This window comes from Miscanthus floridulus, chromosome 2, assembly GCF_019320115.1.
Source record: "Miscanthus floridulus cultivar M001 chromosome 2, ASM1932011v1, whole genome shotgun sequence".
NCBI classification, from domain to species: Eukaryota; Viridiplantae; Streptophyta; class Magnoliopsida; order Poales; family Poaceae; genus Miscanthus; species Miscanthus floridulus.
This window is the reverse complement of record NC_089581.1, coordinates 153,392,692-153,416,726: the sequence shown is the minus strand read 5'-3', so window position 1 is coordinate 153,416,726 and position 24,035 is coordinate 153,392,692. Positions and strand designations below refer to the sequence as shown.

The window sequence follows — 24,035 nt, the reverse complement described above, 5'->3', positions numbered from 1 at the left end:
GGAGTAACCGGCGTAGCTGGCGATGAAGCACAAGCGACGAATAGTCTGGTCAACTGGTCGGCGGCGAAGTGAGCATTGAGTAGAAGCGACCGGCGAATAGTCTGATCAACTGGTCAGCGATGGAGTCCATGTACCAAGCGGTCTGACCAGTTGATCGGTGGAGAAGTCTGAGCACTAGGTGATTCGATCACCTGGACGATGATCCTACAATACAAATATATAGAATGGGTAGTACATGACGCACAAATAAATAAACTTCAGAGAAAAATCAGCAATGGTGATGAAACGGCATATGCAGTTCGGTGATTAGTTGGCGTGAAAATATATTTATGTTTAATATAAACCGCCTGAACAGTTAATGTGTAGCTGAGTCTCTAGCCCTAGCTAGCCTATTAACGATAACGTGGAGCGCGGAGCTCGTGCACGTGTAGGAGGAACAAGCGTGACCAAGGAGCCGCTGCCGACCACCCATAACACAGAGCGTGGAGCCCGTAGCACATGTAGGGAGGAGCTAGAGACAGGGTCGTCTCTGGAGGCGTCCGAGCATCAATGTGACTGTTTGAGGGTTCGAAAAATAATTTGGAGAGCAAATATAGAGAAAACAGTTCGGAGAAACATTATGGCGATATACGAAGATCGGAGAATATTTAGAAGAATATTAAAGCGTGACTTAGCTTTAGACAGAGCGTCTGGTCGACGACGTATGGTGTTATCTAGTTGGCATTGACGGTGAGCACCTGGCGGGCGGTGAGTTGTCGGTGAAGACGACCTCGAAGGTGGTTCCAAGATCGGATCTGCTGTCGTGAGGGCTGGTGTAGCCAGCGATGAATCATCGTCGTGGACCGGCATGGATCTCCATGAGATTGATGACGAGAACACGCTATTGATTTGAGGTCCATCTAGCTCGCCATGGATCAAGCGCACACCCCTACCTGGCCGCCAGCTGCCGACAGAATATCATCGGTAGTCTACCGAGGGGTATCCCACGATGGTAGATTTGTTGGTGGGGGTGCGCATAATCAGGAACCGCATGGTGACACAAGGCGCAGAGACAGCGATTTAGACAGGTTCAGGCCGTCTGATCGACGTAATAGCCTACGTCCTGTGTCTTTGGTGTATTGTATTGAGATGTAGTAGATGGATCTTGGTCCACTAGGGGACCCCTGCCTCTCCTCATATACTCTGGAGTTGCAGGGTTACAAGGTAAGTATCCTATTTGGTACTATACAATGTCTTGTGGTGCACGCCGAGCAGCGCTGTGCACGCGTTCGATCTTGTGTGTCGGGCCACCTCTGATGGTGTGGCCCATGTTTTGTCTTGTGGATACCAGGGGCCATACCCCCACACTCGCCTTTCCGCTATCTCTTTAGGCTGCTGGAGCGCCGTCACCGCCAGTTCGAGCGGCCTCGAGCCACCAGCTCCTATGGCTGACCGCCTGCGGGCTCTCTCCATCTGGTCCATGCCCCTCTATGGGTTCACGTGGGCCCCCTTTGGCCGTGATGCCACCGCTCGCCATCGAGGAGGAGCCCCACCGGCTGGGGTCACCGTTCCCGGCCACCTCCTCTGCTCTGAATGACGCCAGGGACCTCGCGTGGAAATTTGAAGAAGTGGGAGGGTCTAAGTGCGAAGCCGTGACTCAGATGTATAGTGTCAGAAAGGATCTGTTTGTTTGAGTTTAATTTGTTGAAACTGCAGTGTCCCCGATGCAAGATCTACATTCCTTTTCTTTGGTTTATGCAGATTTGGATGATCAACTTTGCAAATTCGTAGTAATTAGTAGAAAAATCGTAAACTAGTAAATGAGGACTTTTGGAATCCTTGTGAAATTATATATGTATTAGATCTATAATATGGCAAACTTTAGTTTAAAGTTTTTGCTGTAAAAATGAATTTATGTTGTTAGGTTTTTAATACTAGTTGTGTCTTTTCTTTTTCATAACTATAGTTGTTTGCTCAAATAAATGTGAAATTTTTATGGTGTGCTACCCAGGTGAAGGTTGATGTCTGGTAAAAATTTCATGATTTTATACTTGATAGTTTAAGATCTATAAAAATAACAAATGCCCTATGTTGCTTTGCTCATATTCTAAATAGGTCTGCATGTTTGTATTAATTGGCTTAGTTAAGTTATGAATCATACCTTGATGACAATAATTGAGTTGTAGTACTTTTCGTAAGCTTTCCAAAAAGCTAAAGAGCATAATTTTTGGTTAAGTAGATTTTTAGTTATAGTTGCTTAAATTTCGGTGGCTGTTTCTGCTAAAACCCAGACAGGGTTGCCTTGTTGGTACTGTGGGGCCTTTTTAATAGTAGAATTAGCTCTAGGTGTTTATAACAAAGTTATTTAGAATTTTCTAACATTTCTAAAAAGTCTAAAACGACATTTATTGGACACGTATAACTCTAGTTATAGCTATTTAAAGTTGCATGTCAGATTCTGTCCATGTTTTGGATAGAGATGCATTCAATGGATTAATTGACCTTTTTAGCTGTAGAATCATCTTAAGATGATGACAATAAAGTTGTAGGTAACTTAATTATATTTTCAAAAAGTTATGATACATGTTTGTTGAAGGTCTAGAACTCTAGTTATGCTTCTCTGAAGTTTCTATCAGTTTTCTATACCACTGTTGTTTGAGCTGCATGTGCAGTTTTGCTTGTGCAATTATTTTCGTAGTGGAAATGATGTTTGCTGTGGTTGTAGTGAATACCAAAGTTGTATCTAATTTCATAATCTTGCTTGTGTTCAAATTGCATGACCATAGGCCTAATAGTTTAGGAGTTATGAATTTGACAAATGATCTGTCATGTTTGGTCTCTGCTCTGTACAAATCTGAATGATTGTATTGTTTGACATAACTAAGATTTGAATCATGTCTTGAAGATAATAGAATAAGTGCAGTGACTTTCATGAGCTTTCGAAATTGTTAAAGATCACCCCTTTTGGTGTTGTAGAGCACCAGTTATAAGCTTAAGAAGTTGCATGGCAGAATCTGTCCAAGTCTAGACAGAGGTGCTCAATTGTGCTTGATTGACCTTGTTAATTGAGGAATCACCTTATGATGATAATAAACATGTTTTAGATAATTTAATAAGATTTATATAAAGTTAAGGTTCATGCTTGTTTGATGTCCATAACTCTAGTTATGCATTATTGAAATTAGTACTACTTTTCCATCCCAGTTTTGTGCAGATCTGAAATATTGGCATGTTTGACTTGGTTAGCTTTGGAATAAGCTTTTGGTGATAATAACAATATTGTAGGCAATTTCATTAGCTTTATAGAAAGTCTAGGGTCACCTTTATTGGATGCTTATATCTCTAGTTATGGATATAATAAGTGACTGTTGTGCTGTTGTCCAGATTTCTATACATGTGCTAGGCGATGGCTTTAGTTTGCTCTTGTTTTGGCTAAACATGTTGGTTAGTTCTTGATCAATGCATGGGTGTCATATCTGAACTTAAGTTCACTTGTGTGCCATGCCTAATATGCTTATTGTCCCTCTATAATAGGTTGTGTGATGTTTAGTTAAATAACTATAGGTGTCTATGTCTTGCATGATCTTATGCTTGCCTTGAATGATATTATGTGATGCATCTCATATTACTATTCTTCATATTAATGCACTTGTATCTTGCATCTCATCTAGGTACGCTAGATGCACCACGTGAAGGACGTGATGATAGAATCAAACCAGAAGATGGTGTTGGTGGACCTTTCCCGAAGATGGAAGGACCCCTGGAGTACATGCCTAAACAGGAGATGCTCACCAAGCGAGTGTCATCTAACAAACACCGGCCTAGTGTTGGATCACAGACAACCCTCGGAGCATTCTAAGCCTCCTATATTTTTACAAATATTACTTGAGTCATTTATGTTTGATGCATTAGGTTATAAGAGTTGATTGGAACCACTTGATGCATATAATTTCCTTGTCCAAAAATATACCTTTAACCTTGTGTAGGTCCAGGATCAAATATATGCTTAGTCATGCTTAGACCGGTAGAAGTCGGGTGATTTCCTATCATCTGCGAGATATAGGTGGATACCGAAGCATGGTTGGCTATATTTGATATCGTGGAAAAGAACCATGAGGTGATGGAAATGGAAGTCGAGCGGAGTCTATGTGTAGGTTGACTCATGCAATTCCGTCTGTGTCGATTATGGACCGTACCATTGTTGGTCCTTCCGATAAGATTGAACGCATGCCTCTCACTTAGTTGGTGAGATAACTCGTTCCGACCACGAAGCCGAGTAGCTCAACTCAGGCCAGGCCTCGTTCTATAAAAGTGCACACTCTAGATGGTAGTAAGGATGTACGGGAAGTCAGACGTGAGTCAAAGGGCAGGCCAGGCTTGAACGTCCTGACAGCTGGTTGTCCCTGATTGTGCGGCACTAGACGAACCCATGAAATAAGGACCTGAGTTGTACCAAAGGTGACCTAAGGCTACTATGGCTGGTAGACCTAGGTTTGTGTTAGGAATAAATTACCAGCTGGTTGAAATTGATTCGAATCGCCGTCTCTCCCGAACAGTGAGAAACTTGGCTAGCTCCAACATCGTAGTAACTGGATTATGGAATATGATGGTTACGATGAACATGAAACTATTACACCGGCTATGGTTACTATTGTTATGCTACTAAATGCTATATCAAATGTTTGGCATAGGTTAGTTGCTAATCTAGATATGAATAGCTATAATTAACTTAATGACCGAATTATAAAATGTATAGCTAAATTAGTGGCTTTTTATGCAAAATGTTGTCAAGCTAGCTCCACTAATAAAGCCTTGCATAATCCTTGGGTTACTTTATTTTTGATTCATGATGGGTAAGTCTAGCTGAGTACATTTGAGTACTCAGGGTTTATCCCACCATGTTGTAGGTGAAGTTTTGGCCTGCTGAAGATGGTGGCTAACCACTGGTGGGCTCGGTGACTCTATATTTATTTCTCATCTATATGCTTTTGTCAGAGGATGTCACTTATGCTAGCAATGTATTTGAAACTTATATTAATGTAATCATTTGAAAGCTATGTTGTTTTCACTAATCGGTTGTTTTGAAACCCAAACTTATACTATTGTTTGTAAACCCATTTGTAACATTATTTCCGCTGCAACTCTACGTATGTGATGTGTATTTGCTTAATCATGCGATCTTGGTTGTGATGTTGATTTATCGAGGTCCTTCGTGACACTCGATAAACTAAAGGGTTTATATAAGTGAAAGTATGCGCGTATCAACGTGTTAGCGAGGACAGCCGTACTTGATCTTGTATAAATTGGGTGGTTCCGTCGCATATAGCATCTAAGCTTTTCAGTAACAGCGAATGAATCTAGGCTTTTTAGACAATGAAAATAGACTTTTCAATTACTAGGACGAGTAGTACGATGACAACAGTGATTTATCACTTTACTTATATAGTACACCTATAGCATCTAGGCTTTTCAGTGATTTATCATGTCAACGATGAATAGACTTTTTATGAAACGAATCTAGGCTTTTCAGTGTCCATTGAAATAGGCTCTTCAGTGAAACTAATTAGGCTTCTTGTGACTAGTTATAACACATTGAAATGGCAACTAAACCTGTCTCTACCTATATATACGCAATGCTGGATGCATTGCTACTTACTTCCCAACAAATATTTTCTTTCATTGCAGTACCAATGTCTGGAGGGTCGTCCAGAGAGAGAGGAAAGGGGAAGAGAACTACCATTGTGTGGGAGGATTCTCTTGGTCTTAATTTCTTTGAGGAAGCTCTTTATGAGAGGTTCCTAGTTGAGAGCAAAAGTGATTTCACCAAAGAGGCACCACTGAGAGGATATGATGAACGAAAAGAAGAGATGCCAAAATGCATGCATGGTGAGGACTGCCTAGTGCAGATGTTCACCGAGGGAATAGATGGAGGTCATCGTTTCTTCAAATGTCCACGAGCATGGGTAATTTCTATTACTATCTGTTTCTTCAATATGTTCCTCTTCTATACAACTTATATGACATACTTATTGCAGTCTTACTTGGCCGAAGAAAACTGTGGGTTCACTAGGTGGGTCGATACTTGACCTATTTTTCTACATGCGGAGTACATCTACTACCTGTAGGACCGTGGGCCTATTTGGCTGGTATTAAAGCCGGCTGATAAGCCGGCTGAAGCTATTTTATTGTGAGAGAAAAATACTATAGATTTTAGTTAATAAGTTCAAGCGAACATGCCCCGTATCTTCGATCTAGAAAGGAAAATTAACAGCAGTTACAAGGACGACGAACAGGGCGATAACAACAATAGTGTCGATTCACAGAAGGCACTTTGCAATGATCCATCTTGCATCTGCCCTAACCACAAGAACAAGGGGCCTCCGCCGTCACCCTAGCCACCACCACCACCAACAATAGGAGGCTACTGTGGAGAAGGTGCAACACAATTTGCTATGTGGCCACACTACTAGGACGACCCTATCTTATTCACATGGCACATCCACGTGTTTGTTGTTTAGTTTATTACCTAAGACATGTTAGGTTTAGTCGAAGAAACTCTGTACCCTAGTTCGGTACATGTTCTCACATGCCATTTCATGTATTTTGTGTGTTGAATTATATAATACCCTACTTCGTTAGGTTGTATTTACAGCACGTGATTACATTTCACTACGTCCACAACATTATACTGAATATTATGATCACAAATAATAAAAACAACTATATAATGAAAAGACCAATACTATGCTATATTAAACAACACAATAATACTAGAAGTACGTGCCGACAGTAGACAACATTGTTCATGAATATACCATAGAACTAGCAAGTCATGCAGACTACTGAGTGCAACGAGGCCACTTTTCCTTCCTTAGGGCATCGGGATTCTCCTCCAACGCTGCTTTCGCTCGGCGTGCACGCTCAAGCATCTTCTCCCTCTCGTCCCTGTACGTAGCAACACGCCTCCTTTTCTCCTCTTCCTTGTGCTCCTTTTTTGCAGCCTCCTCTCCATATCACTTCTCCATCATCTCCTTATCCTCTGCCTCCCACCGCAATAGTTCTACATCCATTCCTTGTCTTCAGGCTTGATCTCAGTGTCGATTCACTGCTCAAAATCACAGGGCGGTGGAGGGGTCTGCAAAAAATACAATTGTTACAAAACAAAAAAAATCATGCAAGATGTCATATGACACAAACATCAATTCCTCACCTCTTGTTAATGCGGCGCTGATGAAGTGTAGGCTCAAACGCAAAATTAAAACACATCCAATACATATGCTTATATGTGTCCTCTTCATCGGACTTGGCTACCTTGCAAGGATCGCCGTAAAAGCACATAGGCACTGGTACACCACTAGGCAGAGGCAATGGATCGAAGGCATTTCCGATCATCTGTCCATAACTATAATTCAATCAATTTCGTTCTAAGAACCGAAAGTAATTAACATTAAACCATAAACCTAGGATTTCCCATTTGATGCACAACAATGAACCCATAACATAACAACATACGCTGAGGTTACCTTGGTTTGCTAGCTTTTCTACGCCTTGACATCCTACGGTTGTATAATACAAATATTAAAAATTACATGAAACCCTAAGTAATGACGATTCTTAGGTTAAAAAATCCGACTAATATATACCGAATCGATGCGAACAAACCTAGGAGGGAAGCGAGGATACTTTGCTCTCGAAGATCTACGGATCAAATCAAAGTTTCTAATGTCTAATATACCGATTCGTGAGGTAGGGCGAAGTGGGGAGAAAAAATCCCAGAGGAGGGAGAAAGAAGAGGAAGAAGGCTCAGGCAGAAAAGTTGAGGGCCGGGTTAAAACACCACCTTGGCGCTATAGATATTGACGCCAAGATCTACGGCGCCAAGCTCGGCGCCATGATCTACAGTGCCAAGCTCGGCGCTAGGATCTACGGCGCCGAGCTGTCTGCTAAGTCACCGCCACATCTGCGTCGAGCCCAAGACCTCAGCGCCAGCAACGGTGGCGCCGAGCTAAGGGTCCAGATTTTAAAATCATACCTACAGGGACATATTTGTGAAAAAATTAAAAAATGGCTAAAAATAAAAAAAATCGGGCATGGAGGTGCCTGTGCAGGGAGGCGGTGCCCATTTTGGCTCTGTTCATTTGAGCTTATAAATCAGAATCAATTATACTTTTTTAATCATAGAACAGTGTTTTTCTCTCACAACAAATCAGTCCGACAAATCAGTCGCAGCAACAATGAGGCCGTTCGCTGGTCTGGAACCAACCAGCCGGCCGGCTGAATACCCTCACAATTTACTGTTCATCAAATCAGCCGAACAGTGTTTTTCTCTCACAACAAACCAGCCAGAACAGTATTTTCAGCCAAGTTTCAGACCAGCAAACGGGGCCAATAAGTCTTACCGAACCGAGTTTATTTTTTCTTGCTTTGGGCGTACTGCCGGCAGTACTGTAGTACGGTGTACGGAGTACGTAGACTTTTTGCGGTTTACGGAGCAAAGCGTTAACTGGAAGCAAAAGCTCTCCAGGTCAAATGCACAGTCTGAGTTCTACGAGTTGCTCCGTACCGGTAACATTACTAAAAATTTCTCGTTTGTGCCCGAAATTCGTGATGAAAAGCAGCGACCTGACTAATTATCTTTCTAGGAGCACACGCTTTTCACCCAACCAACTCATTTATTCAGAGGTCATCTCAAAAGAAAACGAGAAGAACCTATTAAAATGTGCAATTTTTTAGACCTCTTTTTATGCCCCATATACTAGAGTAGTAGTTCGGTTCCAAAAAAAAAAAAAGATTCAGGCGGGCATGTGGCGTCACTCCAAGATGCGGTAGAAGACTAGAAGGAGATGATAATCGTTCCGTTCGTTTAAGCTTATTCAAAACTACTTTTTAGTCATAAAACAATATTTTTCTCTTATAATATTTTAGCATAAACATAAATATAAGATAAATTTCAGCATCAGCGAATATAGTGATTTATGATTTCGTCCATGATGCTACATCAAATCCTGTACCGGTGCTACCAAGACAAGGTCATTAGCTTTTTTGAATAGTTTGAGCCCACACGCCATTATTTGTGTACACTTCACTTCACAGCTAATAAAATTCGTTATCTAATGAACTGTCAACTGTGGATGACACTATAAATTATAATATACTAGCATATCCAGCCTTAATGCCAAGCTCTGTTCCTCCTCTCTGGTTAACCCTTTTCCGTGTGGTGTACGGTCACCGTACGCTGTACCAATCAATTAAAAAACACAATCCATGCTGGCTAGACAGCCTTAGTATTCCGACTTAAGAAAAGATCTTTTCATACCTATCGAGAAAACCTCTAAACTCTTGCTCCACCTATACACAATGACACCGTAGCTCCGTGAGATAAGTTGACCACACCTATGCTTTAGATGTAGGGCACACAAGGATGTTTTTTTTTCTCTCGTCAGTCACTGTGGCTGAAGCCACGGATAAAAAGTGAGTCACATATGACTCAAACTCAGATCATCCCAAGAGAGAGAGGTAATGAGCCTGCACTGATCACTCGGTCAGCCAGGCCGTGTCCTCGCTGTACCAATTAGATCATGCAAAGCTGGGACTGGGTGCGTGTAGAGACAGCAACTTCGTGGAGTAATTTATCCTGTTGCCATCGTTGCAGTGGGTAGAGGGGTAGGAGAACAGAGGATTTCACCCGGCGAAGCACTTGGGGTGCAGATACGAACAAATAGAAGAAACTGACGGAGACCCTCTAGTACTTTCACGCATTCACACAACACAACAGCCAAAAAAAATTCTCCACCAACAGAGTCATGCATTCAGAAATTTCAGATACAGTACACCATACACGGAAAGATCAATGTCATGCATACTGCAGTCCACGGGTGTCGATTCGGATATTGTTAACAATGGGCCCATTCATATGCCCCTTAACTCTAGCTTGATCCACTTTTTTTTTTCATCTAAAATAGTATTTTTCTCTCACAAATTCCTTCCAACCATCCAAATTCCTCCACAACCATACCAGCCAAACACCCCCAATGATTCAATTGCAGGCTGGTCCAGATTACTGTCATCTTGGGGAAGGGTCATGGCATGCCCAACAGAGTCATTATCCAAACCGTATTGGACGTTATTAGCGTCCGAACATTCGGACGGAGGCGCGCGTCCGTATATCCACGCAGCCCAACCCCATCTGCCTTTGGCTCTTCGCCTTGTCACGAGTGTGCTACGCCCCCGTCTATGTGTCCGCTAGTTCTTCCCCTGACCCTCTCCTTTCTCTCTCCGACTCTTCGCGCGAGCGACACACGGGGGCTGAGATGAATGGCTGAGGACAAGCACGCCCCAAGCGCCCCCAACCTGTAGCACCCTCGTCCGCCAGCCCTCAGCACCTCCGTCCGCCGGCCCCCAGCACCCCTGTCCGCTGGCCCCTAGCGCCCTCGTTTGTCGCCCCCCCCCCCCCCTCCGGGCGTCGCGTGCTCTGTCCACCGGCCCCCGGCTCGCCCCATGCCGAATAACATAAAACACTTGCAACATGAATACAACCTAATACTAAAAACATATGAAACATTTGCAACATGCTCTTGCAACATGTGTGTGAAGCACATGAAATATCAAAAAATAACTTGCAACATGAAACCACTTGCTGTAGCATAAGATTGAACAACTGAAATATTTGGAACATACTGTTGCAACATATGCAACATCCATATAAAAAATGATTGCAACATACATCAGGAAAAAGATGAAACATTTTGAACAAACGTTTACAACATGTCTCTAAAACACTTGCAACATGGTATGCAACACGTGCAAAATCTCTCGATCTACTTTTGTAACATCAAGATAAAACAATTGCAACATACAGCTGAAACGTCTGAAACACTTGAAACATACACATATGCAACGTAGGGGAGGGGAAGATCGGGTCGGTCGATTCCGCCCTTCGGGATCGTGGGTGCCCTTGGCTCGGTTGGGGAAGACCTGAGACGCCACGGCACATGGACCCCAGTGGACACGGCGGGGTCAGCGGCGTGCACGACAGCGATGGGAGATAAATGGACAGATAGCGAGGGAGCAAACGACACATGTGTCTAGGATGGGCTCACGGCGCAGTTGGCGATGAGGCGTGGGTGGTAGGGCATGGCGCGGCAGGCGACGAGCCTACGGTGGGGAAGAGGCGTGGACAAACGAGGCTAATAAGGGACCACACTGCTGCATCAAGCGCCGAACGGATAAGAACGAGCGAGTGCAAACTCAATTTTCTGTTTATACGAGAGAGATGGGGCCCGCTCGCCGCGTCCGACCGTATTTGCTGATCCAAGCAAGTCTCACAATCTCCACATTAGGAAATGGTGGCGAAATCCATGTTGGCTTTTCAAGCTATTGCTTTTGTGGCATGAAAAGGATAATTCACTTTCTCTCGCGTGGGCTGGCCATGGGCCGGAGCCTGCTGTGCTGGGCCACGTCGCATGAGCCTCCCAAGGCCTAACTCGAGGGTAGCCGAATGGATGTCCACGGACTACGGACTCTCCCTTCTAGGACTAGGACAAAGGAGACTTACCCGGGTTTAATAAAAATAATAATAATCTGCTACTATGAAAGCGAAATGAGTATTTCCTAAGTTAAAACTCCACGTAATTTGTATTTTAGACGCAACTACACCGCACCTGTGTCATGGACGGAAGAAACGTCTACAGTGTCTCAAGAAAAAAGTTGATAGGTTGGAAAAGTTTATAGGTAATAATGCCACGCCTTTGACAGATTAAAAGAGAATGAGTGGCTATTATCCCATCTTACCACCTTGCTTTTCACCGTCTCTGCTGCGCCTCTGCCAACTGGTCTCCCGATGATGATCCATATGTGCATGTGCCCAATAGAGCATCTTCAGGAGACTCTCTGGTCCATTTTCTTTGTCTTATAATCCATACTTTTCAGGTCGAAATAGTGTTTTTCTCTCACGACAAATCAGCTGGAACAGTGTTTCGGCTTGTTTTTTTAGCGAAGCGAACGGGGCCTCTGTATCCTTCCTAAATACTAAGAATAGAGATTTTGGTGAAAACCAACAGCTTCTCCTTAATGGTCATCCAAATATAGTCATTTTCTATTTCGGATTTTTCGCTAGCCAAATATAGAAGACGAGAGTGGCTCTCTAGAGTGCGCATGGGATATAAAAAAACTGTTGGAGAGTGAAAAGATATAGAAAGCGATGTTTATGTAAATGGTTTTCCAAATGATGATTTAGAGTGTGGGATTTAGAAAGTCTCTTGGAGATGCTTTTAGCCTCGGCTTGGGTCAAACTTGTTCATTGGGCGTGCGATACAAATCGTATTAGATAACGACGCCCACTTCGGAAAAAAGCCAGAAAATGACGCCGGTTTGTCGCCAGACGAGCACCATTGGTCACCGCGCATCGAGCGGTCTGAACTCTAGAGCCCAATCCAATTTAGGCTCTAGCGTGGCACGACACACGTCGCTTCGATGCGATGTCCATGTCACCTTCATTTCCAGTTTTGAACTCGACGTCCATAATCCTCTGAGCACACAGCCACTAGCTCCCCGATGCCCAATGCCGATCGATCACAATTCACACGCCAAGGCAGAGCAAGAGGCTAGGAAGATCTTTCTCTTCCGATCCATCAAGATTCATGACGCCTTGGGCGCTTTGGCAGCGTCAGGCTTCTTTCGCCTCCAACTCTAAGCACAAGATCGGTTTGGACGGCGAGCCCTGATGGCAAGATTCACGAACCCATGAGCCGTGGCCGATGGCTCACATTCTAGCAATTTCGGCAAATCGCACTCGCACACGGTGCTGGTGGGGTGGTGGACCGGTGGTACCAGCAGCCTACTAGGTGACAGGCGAGTATAGGCCATGTTCGTTTGTCTTCTGAGCCGTACTATTTCAGCGAACGAACAATATTTTTCTATCACAATAAATCAACGAACAATTTTTTAAGCTACGACTTTTCAGCAAAGCGAACGGGGCCATATTCTGCGCCTCCAGTAGCAACGTGATCCAAACCACTTTTTACGTTTAAGACCCTTGCAGCACCAACCAATACCTGACGTACTAGCAAGTACTAGCAAACAGCCTACAAGTGGTGCAAAGCTACTACAGCCCCGCCGCCTAAACAGCGTTAACAAGGCGTCGTTAGGCTGCCGGCAAGCCCCGGGCCGCCTTCTCACATCGCGGTCACGCACCTCACAGCCCAGCTAGCAGATAAGCCCTCCGCCCCGCGCGCTCCGGCGCCGTGGACTTTGGAGAGAAGCGCCTCCCCAGATTGGCATCCTCCGCCCGAGACCTCTCTTATCGCGGCATAAATAATCCGTCGTCGTCAGCCCCGGGACTCTTTTCTCCGCTGTTCACGCCAGCCAGCGGCCAGCCTACCCACCGCCACCCATGACCCAACAGCCGCCCCCGGGCTCGGCTGAACCAGATGGAGATGCCGCGGTTTGCCCGAGCAAAGCCGCGGGGACACGCCTGGGGAGAAGAAAAGTTGCCGCTCGCGCACGCCCACAGCCTGCGCCCACAGGAGTAGACCTGGCCGGTGTGCGACGAGCGGCCAGGGCGCACGCGACCACGCGTACAAGACGGATGGATATGAAGCACGTGCACGCGACCAGCTGATGCTGTTCGCGAGCTCACGCGGTCGCACGCAATGAATTGGCGGTCACGTCAGCACGGTAATAATCAGTAATCAAGGGGCACGGTGTTGCGCTAAAATGACAACTCACGACACTGGTCACTGGCTATTTCAGCCTACTGTAGGAAAACAACACTTTTTGTATCGAAATGGAGATCCACAATTTGGTAGTCGATAACTTTCCTTTTTCATTTCATGTCCCCTAGCCTCTAGGTGCCCACACAATCATTTATAGCGGTGTTGACTCAAAAGACGGTCATACATCACAGCGCTAGAACGTGTGATTGCAGATTGGAGCGGACTGTCAAATTTGACTGCAAACAAAAACAAACAAACAAACAACAAGAGTCGGAAGGAATAGAACTATGTTTAAACTGTCATTTCACATAATTTGAGTGGAAAATGAAATGTACTAAAATAGCATTTGACTGTAATTGGTTAACTGACTTAGAAAAAAACACCATTTGTACCCATCTACGTCCTTACCTATGGCTCAGGTTTCTTTTTACAAATTTTCATATTATTTTTAGAATTCTTATCCCTCGTGGTTATAGCCTTATAGGATCCCACCGTAATGTATAGTGATTTTATGTAATCTCAAACTATACGTAACACCCCTAGTGTTACGAGCTCGTTTAGCACCGATGTTTAGACCTAAGAAGATTTACCGAGACGATTTCTCGGATTTTAAAATTTTAATTTATGTTTAAAATATCCGATAACGATTCTAGCAAGTAAATGACGAATGACTTGTTGCGTTGGATTGAGCATGAAAACAATTTTTGTTACAAAATAAAAATAGCACTTGTAATTAGAACTTAAATAAAAATTAGAAGTGCAAGTTAGTAGTTAAAAATGCAACCGTTGATGTGGCGTGTGGATGTTGTTCCATGGTTTGGTATGGAGTATGAGCTCATCAGCGGTTTTTGCGTCTCTTAAAAAAAATCCGTGCGCATCACTACTCATCGTCGTACGGCTTAGCCTGCGGTCGCCGTGTATACTGCCTGTCAGTCGTCTGGCCTACGTGGTGCTTCGCCACCGCACGACCCACCTAACCACGGAGGAGCTGGCTGCCTTTGCGTCCCGCCAGGTTCGAGTCGTCTTGCCTATGCGCTAGTGTGACGACGGTGGTGCGTTCCCCCTGCTCCGAATCAGTCATCCGATTTGTTGATTTGTTACGACGTGTCGTCGTGTCCTTGCCACCTGCTGCTCGCATCGTCCCGTCGCTCCGTAGAGCTGCAGCAGCACGCCACGCTGTCCCTGTGTTAATGAAGTTGGACGAACCCTCCCGTTGCTTTCCTCCTTTCTTTTCTATTTCTGTTTCTGTGCTGAGCCGAGCAACCGACGTGCTTGCGCCTGTACGTGTGCCACTATCGCTCAGTCACATCGCAGATCAATCTGTGCCAGACATGTCTCTCCCTCCCTCACTTTTTCCTCTGGCGCACCGAGCCCTCGTAGCATCACCCTCTCGGGGTGCCTCTGCGGCTGCCATTGCGTGTCTTGATTCTGCCGAACCGAGTACCGTCGAGACAACGCCCATGTCGCCGTGGCCCACTCCCCGCGTCCCTCCTTTTTTTCCTCTCCGCGGCGCACGCCATGCGCAAACCGCAGCGCAAGCCCTATTACTATAGTGTTCTCCCTTGGATGCTTAATGTCTAATAGAAGACAAGCACTCCTGGGAGGTATTAGATTAGGCGGTTCTGCCACACTATCCATTGTAGAAAATATAACCTAATCATTGATGAAAAATCATTATTGTCGGTCTAGTGTCGGTCTTTCAGAAATACCTATAGAGGTAAAATATATGTGTCCACATGTGCTCATGCATGAGTGTTTGTGTCTGTATTGTGATTAAATAAAAAAAAGAAAAATCCTAACATCTATGGAATCGTGATTCATGAAAGATGATGAGTTAAAAAACATGGTAGATGTAGAGTGTTCCCTTTGCATATATCGTATTTTCAAACTGTTTTTTACGCAAAATTATTTGATGGCTTTAACACCTAACTAGAAGATGAGCATATATCTTTTTTTTTTTTTTTTACCAAATACGGTCCACAAGTTACACGCACGCACACTATACTTCTAGAACACCTATGGAAGACTGAGCATGTATAGATTTTATAAGACTTATATATTACAATATATATGACATGTTTGGATTGCGGTATGGTCCCCTCCGGAATTTAGTTGATTCGTCATGGATTCATGCTATGGGGAATAGGGTTGTTCAGTGATTTCTTCGGGAGCCGATGCTAAAAAAAAAAGTGATTTCTTCGGGCCGCACGTCCTGTAAAGTGAGTTTGCGAAGAAGGCCAAAAAAAGATGGCTACGCAATTAAACCAAACAAATCGGTAGTTTGGAGCTAGGCTCGGATGATTTCGTATAGGTCAGACCGCCGATCCAAACACACTGATAATGTCATCGTTAATACCTCACTATCAACAAACGTGTTGCCTATAACTAGACAAAAACATATTATCTCCTTTCTTTTATATGTCGTATTAGCTTTGTCATAAGTCCAATATTTGTACCTTTAATTAGACATAAGATTTATGTTTGTAGATTCACTATGAGAAATACTTGCGTAATATATTATGTATATGTTGTGAAACTATAAAGGTTTGTTCAAATAAATGGTCGAAGATAATAATATTTAACTTAAGGATAAAACTAATGTGGCATGTAACAAAACGGAAAGAGTACCAGTAGAAAACTACAACCAGTGGGAGCTAAACAGCCTAGTGGTTACAACTTACAAGGGCAATAACACCTCGGGTCCTGGGTTCGACACTAATTGGGAGCGTTTAGTGGCAGGCAACATGCATCAACCAAAGCTCTAAGCCTCCTGGCATGTAACTTGCTAGTAGAGACTATACGAATCGCTCTTGTATAGTTCTCATTGATAAAGTCTTGGCTTCTCCAAAGACGACCAAGATAGAAAAGACTACATTTTTATGTTTTCAGCTTCTATACGAAAATAGCTTCGGCTTCGTTGTTTTTTTTCTCTCTTGGTTTAGCTCCACAAGTTGTTTTCCATGCGTGTACGTTTGGTAGGGCTTTTGATTAGGCCTATGGAGAAGCCATAACAAAAGCTCTGCGAAAGAGATCATAATCTATGTGGATTAGATGCAAATAAAGACAAACAATGCATGGCATGGTTGGTCTGGATAGTCGTGCACGGTGTGAGAAGATGAGTATCCTCTAAAAGTCAGACGGAACTTGACTCATTTACAATTAGACCTGCCGGCTAGTGACCTAAGTTCCCCTAACTTAAGTTAGAAGAACCAATTTCGAAAAGGAGAACATACATGGCGTGTTTCCGACACTCTACCTCCGGCTCCGCGGTAGCTCTTGCAGCGGAGTTACACCAAATAGCAACAACAAGAGTGCTTATGTGTGACGCGAGGAGGAACTTGAGTCCTTTTGTGCGTATGAAGGCGAAGCCATGATTTGCAGCTCCCCTCTGCTCTGGCTCTGGCTCCAGCTCCAGCAACGGAGTAGATCGGGTGGAGCCTAGCCAAATACGCCCACAAATACTATGGTAATGAGCACAAATGGGAGGGGCATGGTTGCAAAACACAAGGGCACATGTGGCCATTAAGCATTGAACAAAGGGGCACCGTCGAATCGTCGATGTGTGTACGAGCAGCAACTACTCCATCCCCTCGGATTGATAAGATACAATTAAATATAACACGACCTTTGATTATTTATTTTGGTATTCTATTGTCAATGATTATAAGCTTGTGATTGTTACTTTATTCAGATAAGTACACATGTTTCATTTCAAATCTAGCTGCATCATGTTTGAATTATAATATTAAAACCGTCGAGTATTGGTTAATATTGTCAACCTATATGAACTGAACCGCGGGAGTAATTGCTAGAGCTGTTCGATGCAATTTCCCTGATGGCAGCAATCCTGTTACTGTACTGATCAAATCTGTCTTCTGAAAAGGAGGTTTTGTTGGACAAGAAGGTCAAGGAGAACCCGTCCACAGCACAGTAGCTGCTGGACATCCGTAGGACAGGACACAGGCGCGGCTTGTACTATTTCCAGACGAAAGATCCCAGCTATCTCTCTAGTCAACCCAACCCAACCCAACCCATGGCAGGCAGGACGTATACTGTTTTTTTCCGTACTAATGAAGAGTTTTTTTTTTGGTACTCGTACCACTTAATCCAACTGCAATAATACACACAATCCTGGAGGTCGTCGACGTGATTTCGCAGTAACAAAAATCATCACTGCGTACCAACCATGCCACGTCTCCTGCATCTGTATTTTTTTTATTAAATCTAGTGCAGTAGTACTATGTACTCCGTATATCCCAAGAAGCTAGGGAAACACCTCACCCCCGAAAAGAAAAGGAAAAAAAAATCGGCGAGCAAGAGCAAGATGGGTGGCAGTGGCACACCGATACAAAAAGAAGCAAAAACAAGGAGATCAAGCAGGGATGCGCGAGCGAGACTCGAGGGGCGAGCCCATCCACCCACACCGGCCGCACCACCCCCAGCGCCACCCGCACCGCTTGCTTTGCCGCGGCGAGTTACCAGGCACACGACAGGCAGCATGCGCGGGCCGTCCCCTTCCGTAACGGCCCCCCACCCCACCCCCGCGTCAGGCTCCTTCTGGGGGAGGCCGCGGCTCACAGGGCTGGCTGGGCCCCCACCGGCGCCTCCCCTTTAACTCTCCCCGCCTCCGTTACCGTCTTCCCCCTTCCCACCTCCCCCACCCGCTGTGCTCATCCATCGACCGCGACGAGCCCCCGCCCGCCGATTCGGTTACGTTTGATTTTTCTTTTCCCATTTGATTTGATTGCAACGCACCGCAGCAGCAGCAGGAGGGGAAGGGAGGGAGGGATCCTTGGGCCGTCGTTCGGCTGGATGGTGGAGGCGGTTCGTCGATTTGAGAGCTCCGGGTTTCTTGGACCTGCGTAGGTACGTGCTCCTCTCTCGGCCGGACCGGATCTCTATTCCTGCGGATTCCTGCTTCTTAGATTCGGTTTTCCGCGTGATTTTGAAAGGTAACAACACCGCCCCCATTTCCTCTCGGCCGGCGGATGGACGCGAGGGAGGTGTGAAGCCTGGTCGCTAACTGATGCTCGTGGAGCGATTCGGAGGAGAGGTGCGCGCCGTGCGGAGGCGGTGGAGGAGGAAGCGCCGACGATTTGGACAGCGTAGCGCCGACGGAAGGGGAGCAGCAGGCGGACGAGGAGCGAGCCGCCAGGAGGACGACGACGGCCGCCGCCGCCGCCATGGGCGAGTCGCTGCTCACCGCGCTCTCCATGGACACCGCCACGGCCCACCACCCGCACCAGGGCCCCTCCACCTTCCTCTCCATGGACACCGCCTCCCACGACGACTTCGACCTCTTCCTCCAGCCACAGGGGTCCTTCCGCCGCTGCCTACATGCCGCGGCGGTCGCCCCCCCTGACATCAACCTCCCCCTCGCCGCCGACCCGTCTCCGCCCCCTCCGGCGTCGCACGACGCCAACGTTGACATGCTAGATGTCGGCCTCGGCGGCCCGCAGCACTACGACTCGGATTCGCCCGCCGCCGCCGGGCCTGTCTCGGCCCCCGCAACTGCCGCGACCACCATGGTCGCTGTGTCCCACACCAAGGGCTCCGGTTCCAGCGCTGCGCGCAAGTGTGTCAAGAGGAATGATAGCATCTGGGGAGCGTGGTTCTTCTTCACCCACTACTTCAAGCCAGTCATGTTCGCCGACAAGGGTGGCAAGGCGAAGGCTGCCACCACCACCACCACAGGCGGGAACGGTAATAGTGCCACACTGGATGCTTTCCTGGTGCAGCACGACATGGAGAACATGTACATGTGGGTCTTTAAGGAGCGGCCGGAGAATGTCCTGGGGAAGATGCAGCTGAGGAGCTTCATGAATGGGCACTCACGCCTTGGGGAGCCACAGTTCCCTTTCAGCGCAGACAAAGGGTTTGTGCGCTCACACCGGATGCAGCGCAAGCACTATCGTGGGCTCTCTAACCCGCAGTGTCTTCACGGGATCGAAATCGTGAGGGCACCAAACTTGGCAGGTGTACCTGAGGCTGATTTAAAGAGGTGGATGGAGCTCACTGGGAGGGATGCCAATTTCTCAGTCCCAACCGAGGCTAGTGATTTTGAGTCTTGGAGGAATTTGCCGAGCACAGACTTTGAGCTCGAGAGGCCAGCAACCGCGGCTCCTGCTAAGAGCATCTCACATGGGCACCACAAGAAGTTGCTGAACGGTTCTGGCCTTAACCTCTCGACACAACCATCCAATCACAGTTCTGGGGATGGCATGGAGATCACGGCCACCTGTAACAAGCGCAGGAAGGATTCCTCACCGGCTGCAATGGAAGAGGATTGCAGCAATTCGAATTCAGACAAGGCCCAAGACATGGATGTGAGCCACACCTTTGAGCCATCATGGATGAATGACTTCTTGGGTGTGATGCGCCATGCCTCTGGACCAGTAACTGCTGCAAAAACAATATATGAGGATAGCAAGGGCTACTTGATCATTATCAGTCTGCCTTTTGCTGATTTTCAGAAGGTGAAAGTTTCATGGAAGAACACTCTTACAAATGGGATTGTTAAGGTATCGTGCACTAGTGTTGGCCGGATGCCATTCCTGAAAAGGCATGATCGGACTTTCAAGTTGGCGGATCCTGCTCCTGAGCATTGCCCACCCGGAGAGTTTGTCCGGGAAATTCCACTGCCTACCCGGATCCCTGAAGATGCTACTTTGGAAGCATACAGTGATGAAACAGGGACAGGCCTGGAGATTATTGTTCCAAAATTCCGTGTTGGTCCTGAAGAACATGAAGTGCATGTATCCATGAGGCCACCTTCGTCATGGTGCCAATGAAACTTGTTCAAGGTGTGTGATGGATGCCCCTGTAGTAGTTACTAGTCTGTTCTTGTTAGCACTTGACTGATGTTTTGTTTTCTCCTAACCCTATAGCTCGCGGGGAGACACATATGGTGCAGAGGTTCCCTATGGTTACCATAAGGCTAAGGCTACTGTACAACAAACGCAGCTCAGTTTTGCTAATTTTGATGGGAAACAGTCCTAATTGATTGAAGCATTCTGGTAGTTGGCCATTGCAGCATTTGGAACATTTTAGGAATATGCTACAGATCACAAGGAACATGTCTGCATTACTCAGTTCTTGGTTTCAATATGTTTTTCTGGGTATACCTTATGTATTATATTTTGTTTTCATTGTGTCAAAAGACTAGTTGTCTGCTCGATGTGCTACAGTCGTGCATTATCTGACACGAGCAATCTGTTTGTTCTACAGAATGACAACTGGATGTATAGGGCGTTTATAGTCATTTTGCCATAGATTGAGGTTTGCTTTGTGGGCATTGTTGGGAAATTCATCTCAAATTGATGGAAACTAGGAAAAAAGGAGAACATGCCAGTGTCTTTAGGATCTGTCAAAAGTTTTAATGGGGATTAGTGGTGCTGTAGCATTCTGGAAGACAAGTGTAATCTGTTGGAAACTGTATCTTATCTGTCATCAGTATAGAAATGGTCAGTGTCTATCAACAATGCCTTCCATACTCTTTACCATTCAGCACATTTTGTACTTATGAGCCACAGCCCACGGGCGTTGTTGGGTTCAATCTCATGAGACTATTGCAGGTCTACGTGGTTAGGTTTGCTGTTTTGATGCTTCTCAAGACTTCCAATGGATCTCTCAAGACTATGGCCTCATTCGTTTCGCTGAAAAAACAAGCCGAAACACTGTTCTGGCTGATTTGCTGTGAGATAAAAACATTGTTCTGGCTGAAAAAAACAAGCTAAAAAGTACGGATTATAAGACCAGCTATATATGTTTAACTCAACGTTTGGCTTCATGCGATGCCTTTGAGACGGCACAGTGAATGCTGGCACAATGGTTTCTTCTATTTCTAATGCTTCGCTGAAAGTGACAAAATGTTTGGATTTCACCCCGGAGGCAGGGGCAGGGCCTAACCGGCCAGGTCGACACCCTGGCTCGGCTGGTTCCGCTGCCCGCTTGTGTGCTCCATGCGGCGCCTCCACCTTATCAGGTTATCAGCCACGCAACCAAAGAACGCATCGTTTTCAAGTCCCGCGCAAGTTGGCGCGTTGTTTTCCTTGCCCCTTCTGCCAGCTTTATGAATTATTATATGATTGATCGGTCCGTGTCAGGCCCTCGTTTTGTGACGTTATTTTTCCATTGCTCCTGCTGTTGATGCACGTGCTAGTTGGGACGTACCAGTACCACTAGGTACGAGCTGTAAGGTGGCGGCGTCCTTCCTCCATTTCTCCACCAAGGAAACAGGCAGTAGTTGTTTCTTCCGCGCGCTCGTTTCTCCCTCTCTGTGCTGTGCCAAGCTAACAACGATTAACAACAAAACAACAATATCTAGTTTCCCGGAGGATAACGATGAATTAATAACCATTTGCTAATACAATCTTGGTTGACTTGAACTGTCGCGCAGGAGGTGGTATATACCCCTATTTGACAGCGATTGGATGCGAAGTGGCACCTTGGCGCCGTCGCCCCAGGCTCGCATGGGATTAGTATGGCCCTCTTATCTGCATGCACCTCATTCATCGTTATCGTCTCGATAGGCCGGCGAGGTGGCCTATCCGGCATCCAGGGGCCGCTTCTCTTCTCTCCGACTCTCCCAGCTGCCAGCTGCGACTGCCATCGCGATTTGCCGAAAAAAGAAACAAGCGCGGTTGCAGCTGCCCCCGGAAAAGGAATGGCACATCAACCTGCAGCGCCGGGGACGGACGGAGCAAGGTTCAGGCCCTGTTTAGATCACACCTAAAATCCAAAATTTTCCAAGATTCTTCGTCACATTAAATCTTGCGGCACATACATGGAGTATTAAATGTAGGTAAAAAGAATAACTAATTACACAGTTTACCCGTAATTGGCGAGACGAATCTTTTAAGCCTAAATAGTCCATAATTGAATAATTTTTGCCAAATACAAACAAAAGTGCTACAGTAGCCAAAAGCCAAAAAAAAAAAATTTCATCTGAATGGGGCCTCAGTTGATAAGCCGGCGGCGCCTGGCTTTTCCCCCATCGTGGACGCGGAGTGCTCGCTTATTGGCACTAGTTGTCGCCTGTCACAACGCTGGCTTTTCGCTGCAAATCTTTGCCGGCGATTACTACAAGAAGTAGCTAGCTGTTCAATGTTCATCCTGCCATGGGGCTGCATCTGCGTCCACTGAGCGTTACGAGATCATTGCCTGGTGGCTTTACCTAAAATCTTTTGCTTAAAGTACAATTTAATCCGGGCGGTGGTCACTTTCGTCGTCCATGGCGGTCTGGCCTATGCTGTACTCGTACGGTCAAGTGTTTGCGTGCTGATGTATTGTCCTCCCACCTCCGAAGATGATTAAAATATTTGCTGACGCGTCCTGTATAGGGATATACTTTTTCATTTTTCTAGGAACGAAATGGTCTTTTGCTTCCTTCTCTGCAAGGACGTATACGGACAGGGGACCAGGGGACGGCCGGACCCGAACGGGCATCGCCTGAATATGTTTTCTATAGATGCTTGTCGCCTGCAGATTGCTCGCGCCATCTCGGCACCGATAGCTTCCACGTCAAGCGCACTGGGACGTGCGACGGTTGCCAACTTGCCGCCACCAGCCCATGGTGCATTTCTTTTTGGCAGCAACAGGCCAGTGACTGACTGACTGCATGCCCGTGCAGCCAGACTTGCGCCCAGTTTAGTTGCCGAAATTTTTGGCAAAACGATACTGTAGCATTTTCGTTGTTATTTAGTAATTAGTGTCGAATCATAGTCTAATTAGGCTTAAAAGATTCGTCATGTGGATTTCGTCTAAACTGTGTAATTAGTTTTATTTTTTATTTATATTTAATGCTTCATACATGCATCTAAAGATTCGATGTGACGGAAAATCTTGAAAAATTTAGCGTTTTAGATGGGAACTAAACAGGCCCTTATACTAATAGTTTTGTTTCCTGTGGGCTTTACAGAGATTGGTCAGCAGCCAACATTTATGCTATTTCTAACTACAACGCTCAAAATATAAGACATATTCATCATTTGGGTAGCGTTACAGGCAAAAGATTCAATACCTATTCAGCATCTTCTCCAACAACAAGACTCAAAAGAGAATTCTTTCTATAAATGGGTTTCTAGGAGAGGATGCCCATATTTTGGTTGTGTATCTTAGACAACCCAAAATAGGTCTCCCGTATAGGTTGGTGGCTGATTTTGAATCTCTTGCTATCCATTTTAAGTTGGTTGTCTATAAGGTTTTTTTTTTGTTGGAGACAGTCTTACACACAGATGATTATTGGTTGCACGTTTCTTCAGAAAAAAGAGATGGGTCGGAGCACGGTTTGCATTCGCCCATCAGCGATTGACTGCGCGTAGGATCGATCATCTGGTGCAGCCG

The 24,035-nt window shown here is 45.7% G+C and overlaps 1 protein-coding gene across 1 annotated transcript; it reads left to right on the top strand.

The window, feature by feature from the left end:
- Positions 1-18,332: 18,332 nt before the first annotated feature.
- Positions 18,333-21,172, top strand: LOC136533466 (uncharacterized). Its single transcript, XM_066526013.1, has 3 exons — positions 18,333-18,557; positions 18,644-20,494; positions 20,579-21,172. The coding sequence occupies exon 2, from the start codon at positions 18,875-18,877 to the stop codon at positions 20,480-20,482; it is 1,608 nt and encodes a 535-aa protein (XP_066382110.1). The 5' UTR covers positions 18,333-18,557; positions 18,644-18,874; the 3' UTR covers positions 20,483-20,494; positions 20,579-21,172.
- The last annotated feature ends 2,863 nt before the right edge of the window (positions 21,173-24,035 follow it).